The sequence below is a fragment of the Peromyscus eremicus genome, chromosome 16_21, assembly GCF_949786415.1.
Source record: "Peromyscus eremicus chromosome 16_21, PerEre_H2_v1, whole genome shotgun sequence".
NCBI lineage: Eukaryota > Metazoa > Chordata > Mammalia > Rodentia > Cricetidae > Peromyscus > Peromyscus eremicus.
In genome coordinates, this window is record NC_081432.1 from 39,266,381 (window position 1) to 39,283,662 (window position 17,282).

The window sequence follows — 17,282 nt, forward strand, 5'->3', positions numbered from 1 at the left end:
AAATAATGGTGACATCACAGTAGTTGTATGGGGGCCATTGAACCAGTGTTTTAAGAAATCTGTGTGCAAACTTCCTGGTGTCTCCAGTGCCATTATATTTTGCATTTTATTTATCCAATATTCAAATACTGCCTGGGTTAGATAATGCCTACACCTGGACCAGACTAAAGTTATTATAGCATAACTGCATGTTCTGGTCTATGTCTCTGATTTCAACTTGACTTAAAAATTCTCTGTTCTATGAAATGTTATTTCCATTTTGAAAACAGAATCGCCAGTTCATATCCACTTGTAACAGAGACACTTGTGTGGAAAAAATAAATTACAAAGGAGGCAGCAAGAGCAGCAAGAATGAACAGGAAGCAGGGTCTAGGTGTATTTTGTTTTATATCATTTTGCCATGGACTAGAGAGAGGTAGGGGTCCAGAGTTAGCTAAGATGGGACACTACATATTAATTGTTCAGTGTCTTTGATCTTCACTGAAATCAATGTGAAATCAACAGTTCATGTGGTGATACTGATTATGATGATGAGAGGATCTGACTGACTGCTAATGACATCACAGGGACCACTGTACATACTGTAGCCAGCTACATAACTGTTTCATTAAACAAAAATGTGAATGCTGGGCAGGGGTGGCACACGCCTTTAAAACCAGCACTCAGGAGGCAGAGGCAGGCAGATCTCTGTGAGCTGGAGGCCAGACTGGTCTATATAGCGAACTCCAGGCCAGCCAGGATGACAGTGAGACCTTGCCTCAAATAGATAAGTAAATAAATTACACACACACACACACACACACACACACACACACACACACACAAATGTGTGCATCTATATTACTTAACATAGCTTTCATTTGAAAATAATCCCGAGTTAGGGTTCTGCAAACAGGAGGCCCAAGAAATCAAACAGACAGTTTAAAAACTGGCACTAACTAAAGAGGCATCAGTCTTTTGTCAATTTTTTTGGAATCTTCTTTTGATTGATAGTGGATTGGAATGTTTGATTTAGAATAAAAAGTTTTAAGTCATTATAGTTGAGTTGATATTTTTACCATAAATAAATTTTGCCTTTTTAAAAACAAAGTCAAAATTAACAGCAATTCTTCAGCTCTCCTTGCGGGGAGGGGGCAGGGAGCTCTGTACTTCAGTCTACACTACATGAGGTGAATGTCGGGCTCCCCACCGGCAAGTCATGTGGTAATTAATGACCACTAAGTTTCCGTCCTGCTCTCAAGCAGTGCACTGTGTGCTGAGAAAAACCATCACAGGATTTTATCCGTGACATCAGGGGGAAGGAAAGCCACTTGGTGGATTAATGTCAAACTGGATTATATTTGAAAGTTCATAATGAAAATAGGCCCAGCCCCAGTGCTTTTCTGTTTTCATTCTTAGACACTATAATGCCTGGCTTTTCACGCAATGTAAATTATTCCACTTAATTGGTTTTTAAATTTTCAAGAAATATATTGAAAATAATTCCACAAAAGACTAAGACCCAACAGAAACTAAATTAAGATCTGCATTACACGCAGGGTCCTTTGCCGCTCTAATAGAGACAGAGACAAGCACTAAGGGGACAAGCTGTCTGGATCCGCCTCACCCCCAGCACACTCCCTGGGATGCTCATTATCCCAGCTCTCCCAGCGTGGACACCACGCCAGCTTCACACACACTGAGTTCGCACTGTTCTTAAGTGGGGGTTCCTGATGTTTTGGACCAAAATGAACGGTAACGGTGCCTTGTTACTCAGGTTCATAACTTAGGCCTACAACAAAGCCAATATGAAAATCTTCCAGAGGAAAATCAGGTCTAAAACACAAAGAATACAGCTGACATATGGCATTGTATGACTTTCACCAAAATACCCAGGCTGTGATATTATCACCTGTGTAGTCACACAACAAATCACCAACATCCATTGGCCTGTATAATAATTAGGGGATGAACAGCATCTACTTTGCATGGCTGATACTGCAATGTATTTGACACAGACCAAACCTAAGGTACACACCTACTACTTGCTGTCAATTATTACTTTTTTAGGGTACACACAAACAAATGACATCTATGTTTGTGTCTTCTCAGTTCTTAGAATTACAGATTTTTAAATCCCAAATGGACTGTGCTCCCAAGGCATGTAATAAACTGTGGAATAGTCCTTTACACTGTATGAATATATGCCACTGTGATTAGTTTAATAAAGAAGTTGACTGGCCAAGAGCTGAACACAATAAGGTTAGGTGGGAGAGCCAAACTGAGAATGCTGTGGGGGAAGAAGGGTAGAGTCAGAGAGTTGCCAGCAGACGCAGACAAGTAAAATGTGCATGTTGTACTGAGAAAAGGTATCAAGCCACATGACAAAGCATAGATAAGAAATATGGGTTAACATAAATGTAAGAGTTAGCTAGTAACAAGCCCAAGCTATTGGCCGAGCATTTTTAATTAATATGAGCCTCATTGTGTTTATTTGGGAGCTGCTGGTGGGACAAAAACGTCTGCCAACAATAAACAGCAAGTAGTGGTTATAGATATTCAAAGTTATCTTCAGAGTTCACTCACTTAAGTCCCATTACTAAAGACAAGCAAAGGAAACAGTATACCAGATGTAACAACAACAAAAAAGTTTGGAAGTCCACTTAATTTCTATTCTTTCCATGGGAAACAACTGAACCTGAGCATTGAACACGAGGTCTCTCATATGCTCTACACTGAGAGCCCAGCCTATGGTTTTACATATCTTGGTTCTGTCTGGTCTTCCTTTATCATAGAGGATAGTGGTGCAAAATCCCTGTACTAGTCTTTGACAGAAAGTAAAACACATCTCATAAACAGAACAAGACCCATGACAACTTCAAAAGGTTTGTGGCACACAAACAGCACATGCTTGATAGTTTGTTAAGGATGCTTGACATCCCTGTTTCCAGAAATGAACCTATCCTTATACCATGCTTCTGCTTTCACTGACATAAATGGACCCAAGTCCAAAGACCCTGAAACAGCCAGTGTTTTAACGTAGTATTCCACTGATTAAGCATCATTGGGGCTATCACGTGGCAGACATGGCTTGGTCCAATCAAAAACAATTTACTTCTAATCACATCAGGCATGAGGCTAAGATCTGTATAAAACTAGGATTACAACATGAAATACCATACTGCCTTTAAAAAATATAAACTCCTACAAGAAAAAAAAAGTTTAAAGAAGAAATTAAATTAAGAGGGATGAGAAGAGTCATTTAAAAGAGAAAGGATGGGAAAAGACTGTAATTTATCACTAGAGAAAATTCTGGGAGACAAACATCTGAAGCCTAATTCAAAACACAGCTCTGGTCCCTACAGATGTCAGCTATAAATGGCATCAGAAATGACTCCACTGAGGTCAGGTCAAGCTTGCCTGAAACTTCTTCAAGTTCTCTTTGACTTAGTGATACCATCTAGGCCTTGGGACCGCCCTGCAATATCTGACTATAATCATATATCCTCATCCAGGCTTCTATACTATATGCCAGTCATTCTAGAAGGTTAAAACAACAACAACAACAACAAACCCAGAAAGTTGCCTTTCCATACTAATTAGAAGCTTCCTTTAACAATAAAAACATTCAGGGAAAAAACCGTAAACTTCCCTACCTTAAACACGTCAAGCTGCTGGTTAATTGTCTCGGTTTCCGTCCCCACGGGACCTTGCGACTCTTCGTGTTCTTCGGCCTTCCGGAGCAGAGTGGAGAACTCTTCCAGTCTGCGGTAGAACTCTTCAAGCCGCTCAGTGGCACCTTCCACCTGCTCTTCTCTGGCTTTTGCTCGGTCTAGCAACTTGTTGCACTGTTTGCTCAAAGCTTCTAAGTCCCTTTTGATTCCAACGAGGTCAGGAGAGGTTTCTTCTGTGGCCAGCATCATCTTGCAGGTTTTGTTGGCATTGCCGTTGTTTGCTATGAGGGCTTCCAGTTTCTTCAGGAAGGTCTGTATGGCTGCCTTTTGCTTTTTCAGGGTTTCTCTCTCTCTCGCCACTGGAGCCATGCTATCCAGCTCATCGTCAAACTCTGTAAACTGAGAAAACATCTCTCGGATGGTATTCTGGAAGTGGCCAATACCCTGCAGCTTGGTTTCCAGGAAAGAACACTTTTCGTCCACTTGTTGGCTTAGTCTTTCACGTTCTTCAGCTAACGTTTCTGCTTGCAACAGAACATCAGCGGTTCCCTTTGAGGCTGCAGCTTCTATCACGAGGTCCTGGGCGAGCCTTTTTGCCAAGTCCACCTGATGCTTCAGGGTCTGGAGTGACTTCTGCTGAGTCTGGAGCATGGTCAGGTGCTTGTTACTGTAGGCCTGGGGCCCTAGGGAGTGATGGGCATCCAGCTGTTCTTTTGCACACAGGAGCTGCCTTTTGGCTTCTTTGGAGACTTCCTGGAAGTCTTTAAACTTCTGGGCCATCTTCTCCAGGGAGACTTTCTTACTCTGAAGCTGTTCGGTGACCCTGTCTACCTTCTGGATCAATGCCTTATTCTCATCTGTAACCACCTCTTTATCTACCTCACAGACACTGAGTAGGCTATTGACTGTGTTGTTGAGTAGCTCCACCATACCAAAGTGGTGGTCCATTTCCTTCTGCAGAGACTTCAACTCGGCAATGGAGTTCTCTGTCTCAGCAGGATCCAGGCAGAACTTGACTTTGTCCAGACTCTGGTGACATTTGTCTACCCACGGCTGCAGAGTTTCCACCTGCTCTCTGTACTTGAGGGCTTTTTCCAGTGAGTCTTTCAATTTGTCTTCCCTCTCGCTCACCTGTTTTCTGAATCGGTCCCAGTTGGTTTTAATCGTGTTAAGCTGTAACTGTAAGGCTGCTTTCTCCGCCCCCTGGGTTTTTAATAACAGGTTTTCACCTTCTGCAATGGTTTTTTCGTAAATGTTAGACTGCTCAGTGAAAGTTTTGCTGAAGTCTTTCTGAGCTTTAAGTAATGACTCCAAGACATCAAATTTGGCTGATATTGGGGGAGAGTTTCTTTGTTCTTCCTTCTTTGTGTCAAGCCAAGCCTGAAAATCCTTAGACATTTGCTGAAATTGGTGAGAGCTTGCACAGGCTGATTGAAGGTGCTGAACATGATTCTCTGAAAGGGAAACCGCAAATGTATTATTTTACATGACGTTCTTAACATTATCTCTCTAAAAGTCAACGAAAATCTCCAAGTGATGGTATGCAATTATCCTAAAGCAGACTTTAGCACTGACTCTAGGAACTGTAAGTGAACTTGAGCTACTGGAGAGGGGGAAAAGGAGAGACAAACAAAGTATGAGGCAACTAGAGCAAGAAGGCAGCTATAGGTGAAAACAAAAGCCACGGGAATAGTAAAAATGAAGGTACAAGGTGTGGACATGACACACCAGGCCTGTTCTCAGAATGCCTTCTCCATGTCAGCCTGAGACAGATGACAATGGTACAGTTCTGGATGTCTTAATCACTCACTTCTTTTTTTTTTAATTTTATTTAAAACACCTTTTCCCCATAAATGTATTTGGATTATATTTCCCCCTTTCCTAACTCCTTCCAGATCCTCCCCACCTCTCTACCCACACAACTTCAAGTTCTTCTTACTCTTTCTAAAATAATAACAATAACAAACCAGAAAAAAAGAAAATCAGGAAGACAAAAAAAAAAAACAACCAAAAACCCACAAACAGGCACACACACACACACACACACACACACACATCCATTGACTGTTTTTTGTAGACAACTACATCCAGGCATGGGCCCTGCCCTGGAATGTGGTTGATTTATCCAGTAATACTCCGTGGTAGAAAACGCATCAGTTGCAAACAGTTTCTTGGTGAGGGGAGGACTGTGTGTACACATCCCCTTCTCAGCACTGGGCTTTTGTCTGGGTTCAACCTATGCAGGTCTTGTGTGTGCTATCAATAAACTGTTTCATATCAAATACAACTTTCCCCCATTCCTCTGACTTTTCCACATTCTTGGGTATTAAACTCTTTGCCAGGTACTTCAGTTCTGAGATCGAGCCAGGACACCAAGACATGCAGATTCTATCTACTATCCTATGCTGTCTGTGTGTAAAAGAAGTCTGAAATGGTTGCTATAATCAATAACAAAACTGAACCAATTAAAAGACAAGTCAGATCCGACTAGAGGCAAGGCCTAGAAACTAGTGGACTTCTGGAACAGAACAAACCAGTGAATCTTGTCCTTTGGCAGGACCTTCATGAACTCCACTGTGCCTAGTAAGTGGCCAGAAGTCTGTCACAGAATTATTGCTACAGGTGAGTGAGGAAAATAGAGAAATCCACACATTTCTCTAGAAAAGCTTTCTGTGACAGCATCATACAAATTAATAACAGATGAGCTAAAGACATAAAGTGTTGTATGGTATCTTGTTTGTGTTCTGACAAATAAAGCTTGCTTGGAGATCAGAGGGTAGAGCCAGCTACTAGTTAACCACAGAGGCCAGGCAGTGGTGACACACACCTTTAATCCCAGCACTTGGGAGGAGGAAGCAGGAAGATCAGGAGTTCAAGACCATCCTGGGCTACATAAGATTGAACCAGTCTAAAAGAGAAACAGAGCCAGGCGGTGGTGGTGCACGCCTTTGATCCCAGCACTAGGGAGGTGGAGACAGGAATATAAGGCAGGTGGACAGGATCCGGCTGCCCCATTCATTCTGAGGATTCGTAGAGACAGAATCTCCATTCCATCTGAGATTTCAAAGAGGTAAGAAGTATCTGGCTGCTCTGCTTCTCTGATCTTTCACCTTTTACACTAATATCTGACTCTGGGTTTTTTATTGTTAAGACTAAATTAGGATCGTGCTTCAACAAAGCCTTTCAAATAACTATTCATCTACTTTTCCGATGAAGTAAGACAATATAACACAGTAGAAGTGTCTATGTATTTAAAAGATCAACTCGGAACACCCAGAGTGAGAGCATTTGCTGTGTGTGGACTGTGTGCAGAACATCTTTCTGGTGTGTGCGGACCCTCCGGGGAACTTTTTGTGTACCTGTACCCAGGGGAGCCGGGCCCATTCCCAGTCATGAATTATCACCAAGAGCTCGGGAACCACAATTCAAGGTACCAATTTCTGACCAGGAAACAGGTATATACAAAGAGGGACAAACCTGTTTTTTGTTCAATATCCTTAAACGATTTCATGACGCCTTCCAGTTGCCTACTCAGCTCTGCTTTCAAGTAGCTTTCTTTGACCAGCGCTGACAGGTCCTCACAGAGTGCCTGGGCTGCCCTGAGCTGTGGGGTTTGCTGCTCTATTTCCTGCTTCAGTTTCTGGGCCGCCTCCAGCTGCTGGTTCACAGCATCAGGCAGCGTGCCCACAGTGAGGCTGCTGTTGAGTCTGTCATCCAGCTCACTCAGGGTAGTGGAAAGACTTCTCAGGAGGCCCTGGTACTGTGTGCTTTTGACAATAGCCTGGTCAATCCAGTCACACCTGTCCCTCAGTTGTCCCGTCAGGTTGTCCCACTTCTGGGTCACAGCTACCAGTTGCTCGTTCACAATTCCGTGTAAAGAAGGGTCATCCCCGGGTCTGCTCAGGATGCCCCGGCTGGCTGCTCTGAGCTGTTCATATTGAGGTTTCCGAGTGTCGAATTCTTGAAGCAGAATCTAGGTTAACCGTAGAAAATAAACAAAGGGTTGTATAATTAGTTAGAGAAAACATAAATTTAAGCATCCAAACACATAGAAATGGTCCTAACTTCTCTAGTTTGTTTTGAATTTTGTTTAATGTTTTTGAGGACAGTGCGATTATCCGAAACCAATTTAAAGAGCCACGGTACTTCACAGTTAACAACTTGTTTAAAATAAGAGTAAGAAGAATGATATAAACTGTAGCATCAGCAAATGAACAAATAAATGCTCATTCACACTATCCAGATACACAGGAGACACTGCTACTGGGTTCACATTACCAACGCCATGTTTATCTTGCCTGAATCATCTTTTCTTTTTTGCTAGCTTAATACTTCCTAGCATTCTACATTGAAGAAAATGCAGTGTTAACCGTTTATTATGCTCAAGTGCTCTTGGCTTATGAAAGTTTTTTTTTTTTAATAGTGGACTTACTGACATTTACAATCTTTATCATTAAAGCTTTAGAGATAAAATTTTATTGCTCAGAATGCAGAGGCTCATCGTGACTGTCATTAGAAATGACCCCCAAATGTCTTCCTTGGGGTGTACTTAATCTTTTATTATTTTATATTTTTAATCTATGTTTATATTTATTTATTCTTTTCAGACCGCTAAGATGACAAGCAAATATTTCTCCAGATACTTTCTTTTTATCTTTTTGTTTTCTTTATATTATGAACAGTTATGAACTAGAACACATAACTCTAACCCCCTGAGACCTGGTGACACATCTGGCTTAAAGGCACTCCTCCTCCTCCCTGCTCTGAGGCCACTGCTCCTCCTCCTCCTCCTCCTCCTCTTCCTCCTCCTCCCTGCTCTGAGGCCACTGCTCCTCCTCCTCCTCCTCTTCCTCCTCCTCTTCCTCCTCTTCCTCCTCCTCCTCCTCCTCCTCCTCCTCCTCCTCCCTGCTCTGAGGCCACTCCTCCTCTTCCTCCTCCTCTTCCTCCTCCTCCTCTTCCTCCTCCTCCTCCTCCCTGCTCTGAGGCCACCCCTCCCCCTCCCCGTTCTGAGACCACCGCCCCCCGGCTCTGAGGTCACCCTCCTCCTCCTCCTCTTTGCTCTGAGACCACCGCTCACACCCATGAAAACACAACAGGAAACACAGCAGACCTTGTGCTCTTCTGTCTGACTTAAATATGTTTGTTTTTCCCCTTGTGGGCTTATCTGTGAATGACTAAGACTCTTAGGTCCTGAGGTCCCCTCTGTGCCCTCAGTCTCTGTCCTTGTCCCCACTTAGCTCTGTCTCCTGCTCAGGACCTTACTGCATGAGCTTTCAAGTTTCCACCAAAATGAATGCAGCCTCAAAGGATACTTTTATGGATGATACAAAACATCTATCAGCATCACCATCACTCAGGCAATCATGTTCACTCCTCAGAGACCCCTGATGTTTAGTGGGTCTGCAACAACAATATGACCAACTGGTGGGCGGAGGATTTGCCCCGCATGCTGGCTCAGGGGAAATACTGTGGCTGTCTCCCTGCTGTATATGTCCCACAGCAGGAAGATACACGCTGGACACACTGACGTGTTTACACTGAAAACATTTGCCTTGCTAAGTCAAGGGGCTGTACCCCAGCTGCTCCCAGATCGCACTCACCTGCACCTGCTGCCTCTGTGTGTTCAACATATTTGGGTCAATGGATAAGGGTCCGAGAACACTGACCATCAACTCTTTCTCCACAAGCCACTGTTTTAACTGGGCCTCTGTGGTCTGGAACTGGGTTAGATTATTGGAGGATTCTTCCAGCTTTTGCTGCCTATCAACTGTTAACTGGTTGAGCTCTTGCCATTTGGTATCTGAAAGAGAAAAGATGACAGTGGCATTTGGTTTTTGTACATTTAATGTCACCACTGGAAAACTGTAATCATGCGATTCAAAATGATATGTAACAGATGTCATTCCTTTTTCCCCTCTTTGGTATTAGGTTTTAGACCCAGGGCCTTAATATTAGGCAAGTACATTCCCAGGAAACTACATCTCCAGTCCTCGTCCACATCTTGTAACTCTCCTTCACATTAGTTCTAAGTGTGTGAGGCCACACAGGTATTCCTAGAGCCTGCCACTCTAGGAAGCTGGTCACTGTGAGATGAAGTCTGGAGACATCAGCAATAACCACCTGCGGTTTCTGCCTTGAGACAAGGACTGACAGCCCCTGCTGGGATCACACAGACCTCAACAGGTTGGGCTGGAGGGGATGTGGGGGAGCAAGCCAAAGCGCCCCAGACTGTAACAGTCAAAACATCTCCTTTCTTCAGGGGCTTTTTATCTGGAGGCCCGATTCTCCTTCATGTTGTCCACAGCAGCTCTTAGAATGCCTATAACGCTCTCTCATCTCAAGGTCCTGCCATGTCATGTGGGTTCTTCCCATCTGTTGTGATGTTCAGTTCCCTCTAGTGCTCTCCCCCACATCAAGGCCTGATCGTGGTCTCCATGGTCCCGAGGCTCTCTTTCCTAATAATGTTCAGTCTAAATGATAACAGGTCTCAGCTTCCTTCTCCACAAACCAACCACACCTACTGTTTTAGTCTTTGTTATAACATTATGTATCTAGTAATTGTGTATTAAGTCCAGTATAAGTAAAACAACTTGAACTTATTTTAGAAGGTAAAAATATTAAAATTCCTCAAAACAATCAGGTTCCTGTGATCTCTCATTCTTTCTAAAAGTCCTATACAGTCAATAAAGAGATAGATAGATAGATAGAGAGAGAGAGAGAGAGAGAGAGAGAGAGAGAGAGAGAGAAGCTCAAGTTCTCTTATTACTGAGCCACACCACAACCCCAAATCTTTAAAAAAAAAAAAAAAGTCAAGTATTTCTAGGCAAATGGCTTCCAGACTTGCATATTTACCCTCAAGCATTCTAGTAAATTCACTCAGTATCAACCAGCTGCTACAAAGGTACAGTATGAGATCTCAGGAGTCCTGTGAAGGCTAGTCTAACCCCATGACTGTGGCATGACACTGACTTCTAAGAAATTCACACTTGAGGACAGGACAATGAACTGGCAAAGAAACACAGAAAAAAAACCCTCATCATGATTTTGGGTTGTACTGCACTCATAGCCATCACAGGGACCATTAATTATGTCCCTCTAAAAACTGATGCTTGTTCCTGTTCTTGTCTTTCTTTCAAAAGCCATCCTCTCTTCCTTTTCACTGAGATGCAGTAATTCATAATGATTTTTAAAAACATCTTATTTTTAATTGTGTGTGTGTGTGTGTGTGTGTGTGTGTGTGTGTATGTGTGTTATGTGCAAGTACGGGTGCCCTCAGAGGCCAGAAGTGCTGGATCCTCTAGAGTTGGGAGTTACAGGTGGTTGGAGCTGTCTGATGTGGTGCTAAGAACTCTGAACTCAGGTCCTCTGCAAGAGCAGTCTGTACTCGTAACCCCTAATGCTCCACAATGACTTCTGATGCCCTCTGACCTCTCCTGCTATGCCATCACAGCCTCAAGCCCCTCGTGGACATGCTCAGTGCTGTATTCTGCCATGGTCTACACCATACTTTTCCTAGACCCCAGTGCTTCCCAAACTCAGTTGCTACAGAACCACCTGGAGGGACTGGTAACCCACAGGGGCCTGATGCAGTAGGTCTGGAGTGTCTCACTAGTTCCCAAGTGCAAGTGCAGAGGTGTATGTAAAGGATGCAAAGGGCACGCTCTGAAACTACGGACAGAGCTTAGCACTCACATAACTCATATCCCTGCTACTCTCAGCTGCAAACCATGTAATTCTAAAATACCTTCCCTTGAAAACTACCATTTTTTAAACATATCACTTCCCTACTCAAATCCTTCAATCAACAACTTTTCATCACTTAGGTGAAAAAATCTGAAGACATTTGTCCAAAATTCAGGGCCTGTCACACACAACTTGACCCTGGAACACTCATCTTGTGTTTATATTGACATGAATCCTCGGATCTAGCCCTTGTAATCTGAATGTTCTCACCAAAGCAGCTCATGCTCACGTAAGCCATACCTGGGCATTTCCTTGCAACATCTCCTATTCCTGTCCATCATTCCCAGTCCCACAGGCTCTTACCTCAGCCAGAGAGCCTTCTTGCTCTCCTAGTTTCTACAGAGCATACCTCTTGAGGTGAAGCATTAGTTATCAGAGCACCAAGTCAAGCACTTAAGCCCATCTATCACTCCATAAACAATAACTACGTGGTGTGATCAGTTTATTTCAGGTGTTGTTGTTGTTGTTTTTACTGTGTTTGTGTGGGTACACATGACACATATGTATACGTGTGTGGAAGTTGAGGACAACATCGCCTCCGTTCCTGGAGCTGTGACCTTTGTTTGCTTTGGGTTTTTCTCTAGGAGACAGGGTCTCTCACTGGCCTGGTCCTTGCCCAGTAGACTAGGCTGTCCGGGTAGTCCCAAGGATCTATGTGTTTCTGCCTCCTCAGCACCGGGATGACAAGCTTGTGCTACCACTCTGGTGCTTTGACATGGGTTCTGGGCACTGAACTGTCCTCAAGCTCATATGTCAACAAGCACTTTATTGACCGAGCTGTTTGCACTAGCCTCAAGAGATTTTTTTTTTTGGTTGTTGGCACAATATACTAAAGGACAAACTTGAATAGAACACAGTAGGTGACTTTTATTTAATGGCACCCCTCTATATGGCACATTCTAATCCAATATAATCTGACTAGAGAGACTGTAGCATCAGGAGGCATTTTAGGAAACGCACACTCCTCACTCCCACCTCTATTCTAAAATGCCTGGCAACACCCTGCTCAAGTCAACTGGCTATCCAAGGACGGCCACCGACTTGGGAGGAACTATGGCACAGAGGGAGTCTTGAGAGCCGGATCCTGTCTACCGCTGCACATGAAGAACACTGTGTTTCTGAGCTCGTGACGCCAGACACTGAAGAGAAGAAGGTCTGAAATCAACCTAGCGGAATGACGGCGAGTCAAGTCACCCCTAGGATCCACGGCACACACTTCACACGTGTGGCTCCTAGAGAGACAGACCTTAACTTAAGGAAACCTCGGAACAACAGAATCAAGTGAGAAAATTTTCCTTCTTAGTCTTCTCAGCTCACACAAACTGAAGAGTTCTTTGAAGAGAAGTCTGTTCCTACCAACAGTTTATACAAAGACAGGCCGGGAGGGTCACACAGTGTTCCTTCAACACTGGCTTGAGAGAAAGAAGAGCTACGGGACAGGGCTGGAGGAGTTGGCCTCACGGAGGAGAAGGGAGCCTGCCTTTTCCAGGGGAATGCAGGAAAGAAAACCTAGCAAGGGATACCAACCATGAGCACAAAGCCCATAGGAAGGAAATAAGCGTTGGTGAAAACGCTCCTCAGTGCACAGTGTTTTATTATCAACCATCCAACCCACCTTTTCATAAAAACAACCGAATGCCGGTTCTCAGAACAATGGACTTGGACGTCACAGCTTTAAATATTCAAAAAAACAGATGCGGAAACATTTACAGATAACCCAAGAGCAAAGGAGATGACTGGATGTTTTCTGAAAAGCTCTCAGACATCTGTGAGCTGCGGCACAAGGATACACTCACCCATCTCTGTCAGCGTCTGTTTCCAGGTGGGGACCTCGGGGGCCTCTGAGTTATCCTTCAGCAGCTCTGTCAACGTGTCTTTCAGCTCTTGTACCTTGTTTACATTCTGCTTCAGTTCTGCCTCAAATGACTGACAAGAAGGAAAAAAAAAACCATCATTAACTACACAAAACTATGACATCAAAGACAGAGAGCACAGTTGTGATATAGCATGTCCTCCCCTCCGGGAAGACCCAGAGAGGAAAAAAGCCTAAGTTAAATGCTGGGGTGGGTGGGTGAGGACCTGGATTATGCAGCTGATGATTCTCGTTATTTCTTTGCCCATCTTCAACTGTGAGATCCAGAAAACCCTCAGAGGAACACTCTGACTATGGAGGTAATGACCGACTCTGCTCCTGAAGGGAATTGTCTACTTTCGAACTGCTATGGAGAGATGCAGGCTGTTCTCAGTGAGACTGTAACTCCAGGCAAATCAGCCTTGGTCAAGGCCTCCAGAATTGGGAGGCCTTGGGAATAAGCACATGAAGTCAAACACAGGTTGACGATTTGCAGACATTTTTGCCATCACAGGGCCACCACGGAAACTACTTTCCCAGTTTTGACAGCTACAGAAATACCGTCCATCAAAGAAGAGGATGGCATTAGCTAACCCACTTTGTAATAGACAAAAAAGGCCCTTACTATAGTTAGCCCTTAACTAAATCCCCAAAAGTAACTAGTTGATATCCCAGACTGAAGTGGATTTAGCAATGACAAAGTTACTTTTTATACTGTTCGGTCCTTTTTATAATGTCAGAGGGCAGGAAAAGTGACTATTAATGGCCCCGCTCTACAGAAAGACAGACGTTAAAACTCTCAAGTCCTCTGTTGAAGGGTCTAGGTAGAAAACAGAACAGGGCCCATGACCACCAGGGCTACTTCTGAATTTCAGTCCATTCTCTCTGATGTCTTCCTTCTGTGTGCCTAGTGTAAGCACTACAGCTCCGAAGGGAAAGGCATCCTGGTAGGCGGAAGCCATTTGCTACTCTCCAGGAAGCTGAGCAGAGCTATAATATTTCTCTGTAGGAGCAGAGCGGGGCAGAGCTGTGACAACCTTCCTAGGGGAACCCTCCCCTGCTGGAGCAGAGGTACTACACTTGCACTAGGGAAACCTTTCCCAGAGCCAGGACGGTAACACTTTGATGGGGAAACTGTCCTCCACTGGAACAGAGCTGTAACGCTTGTGTTGGAAGACCTTTGCCTTCTGAGACATGGGTAATCCTTGGCTGTCTTAGGAATTCCTTAGGATTTCATTTCCAAGGTAGAGGATTTTCAGGATGGGGATTGGTAGGATTTTAATTCCTGAGCTTGGGACGAGCTCAGAGATTGGTTGGATTTCTTGCTCAGGGACTGACTGGTTTTTCAATTCCTGAATTGGTTCGGGGCGAGGCGTGTTTCTTTGGCTCTGGTCTTAGGCCAGAGAGTTCTTCCACTGGCCCTGTTCACCCTACACCCAGCCCACCTTATTCTGCTCGACTTGTATCTTCACAGATTCCGTGTCTGTAGGCGTTGGTGTCTGGTGCCATTTGTCTGCAGTTTTGTTCATTTTCTGTAGCCACTCCATCATCGCGCTTGATTCCTCCTGGGCCTTTTGCAACTTGGAGAGTTTCGTGTTCAGTTCAGCTATTTTATCCTTGAGTAAGAGGCCAAGGTCTTCATAACTGTGGCTTATGTCAGTCATGTCCTTTTTAATAGATGTTAAACCTACGAGTGGGAAGAAAAGTGTACCAATGCATGCTGAGGGCTTTGGAGAAGTTATAGAATTAAATTTATACTACATAGTATGTCCTTCTACTATGTCACTATAAAGCTGCAATAAATCACAGACTCTTTTAGGAATGAAGATGAGGTCATACTGCTAGTTAATGACAAATAACTCAGGAACACTATATACTAGTAAAATGTAAGAGGTAGCGTAATGGAATTATAAGCTTAAAGATTATAATATAGTTCTTGGGTACCAATTGATATGTATCTTAAATTAACAAGAGGGAAGTAAAACCGAGTACCAGAGTGAAACATTAAAGCTTTATTAATCTCAGATGGACAGTGTTTACAGGATATTGCACCAATATATCCATGGAGACTGTGTCCACTCTAATTCAAGTTTAAGATTTCAATATAACTACTGCCCTCTAAAAGGAGTTCCTCAAAAACAGCAAATTCCATTAATCATGGACCAGATAAGGTTACTATTCACCTTTATGTGCCAAGAAATCCTGAGTATTTGTGTCTGTTCCTTCACCATTTAGTATTACTCCTCCTGCAAAAAACAAATAAACAAACAAACAATGAAGTAACCTTAGTCTCCTTAGTGTTTCTGCCTGCTAACTGCAGAAGGCATTACACAAACCGTCATGGAGTGGTAATTTAAGAATACCATCGTTCATTCTTAGTGACCGGTGTCTTACTTTCTTCTGCTTATCTGTCAATAAAAGTTAATTCCTAAATATTGCAGCTAAGTTGTTTTATGCTAAAGTCATTTTAATGATTAAGCTACTGAAGTTTAGAAGGTCCTAGCATGCATATACTAAATAAACCAAAGTAACCGAGAAGAGACTGTCTGCTTTACCTGACGACTGAAAACTGTCTGTTTACACAATGTTATTAGAGGCTTAATGAAGGCACGGTGATTTAAAGAGACAAGAAGAAAACTTCTGAAAGTTAAGCTGAAACAAGCTAAATCCACATATGTTGAAACAGAGGACACAGTGGTGGTAGTGCTGGGCCTGGGGTAGGACTCCTGAATTTAAATGTCAGCTCTACTAATTCTTAGCTGTGTGACTAGATGAACTAATAAATAAAGCTGATGGGTACCAAGGTAGCTAACCTGTAAGAGCACTACAGGGACCACAGATAGTTAACCAATTGCCTATCAAACAGAAACTCCTCAGTGGGTCATAAAAGCTATCTGTCTTTTATTATCATATCCACCTGGTATTGGCATGTTTCCATAACCACACAGTTAATGAAATCCAACTTTCTCATGCTAGCATCCACTGGCTGCCTATCACAGCAGAGATATGCCCATATAAGCACAATCAACAGAAACATTTAAACATCTGAATATTGCGCTCTCTCTCTCTCTCTCTCTCTCTCTCTCTCTCTCTCTCTCTCTCTCTCTCTCTCTCTCTCACACACACACACACACACACACCCCACGCAAGGCATTTTACATGGAAGTGAAAGCATCCGAGAGTCTCCAAACTAATTCTTAAAAGTCAAGCAAAGAAAACCAAGCAGAGTACAGATTTTATTATAAATAAGGAGACCGGAGGAACTAAGATAAATTAAAGACAACAGAACTCCTCTTCTTAAGAAAAAGCAATTTGGCATCTCAGGAAATCTGACTGGGGGTGGGGAAGGAGAGATCACTGCAGCATATATAAGTGGGCATCCCCTGCAAAGGGATTAATAGAGTGGAATAAATGGCTGGTGGAGAAAAGTGCAGCTGGAACATGGTGTCACTCACAATAGGGACAGCTGGAGGCCTGGTCAGACCAGATAAACCAGAGGACACTCAGAAACCCACAACGGAGACATGAGATCAGCCTTCTGTCTAGTCTCCAACTTAAAAGAAAACACAACCAACAAAGGAACAAAACACACCTCAGTAAAGCATGTTTTACCTAAACACTATATTCGTATTAAATCAGCTTGGGAATCACCATTTGTATACAACTCCCTTCTCTGGCCCAGGAGGGTGGGGTCAGCCAGGACTTAGGTTGAAATGTGCAAGTGCAGCGTGCAGGTAAACAGGCTGCAGAACCAATGGCTTTGGGAGCAATGTGCAGACAAGCAGACAGGAAGAGGGTGAGAGAGAGAAGACCCCCCCCCCCCCCCCCCCCGCCTCAGTTCTTTTTCAGGAAGCCAAATTCATGTCTTTACTACCTAGTATAACGAGATTAGAAACAGCACGGAGAGAACTTCCGTATCCCCATGTAATGACAGTAAAAGGCAAACAGACTGGAACCCAGCCGGCCCCTTCCTCAGTATCACCTTCTTATCCTTACATGCCAGTGTGGTTACGTTCTATATGGAGTAGTTAATA

At 43.5% G+C, this 17,282-nt stretch overlaps 1 protein-coding gene across 9 annotated transcripts in view; it reads right to left on the minus strand.

Annotated features, from left to right (window-relative positions):
- The window catches only part of Dst (dystonin), a 160,740-nt gene that overhangs the window by 80,105 nt on the left and 63,353 nt on the right, over positions 1-17,282 (minus strand). For all 9 annotated transcript variants that reach the window (XM_059281384.1, XM_059281380.1, XM_059281377.1 and 6 more), the window contains 6 exons: positions 15,432-15,494; positions 14,694-14,935; positions 13,193-13,322; positions 9,254-9,453; positions 7,131-7,626; positions 3,636-5,107 (listed from right to left, as the gene is read on the minus strand). In XM_059281384.1, coding sequence (XP_059137367.1) covers positions 3,636-5,107; positions 7,131-7,626; positions 9,254-9,453; positions 13,193-13,322; positions 14,694-14,935; positions 15,432-15,494 — 2,603 coding nt within the window. The remainder of the gene's footprint in view (positions 1-3,635; positions 5,108-7,130; positions 7,627-9,253; positions 9,454-13,192; positions 13,323-14,693; positions 14,936-15,431; positions 15,495-17,282) is intronic.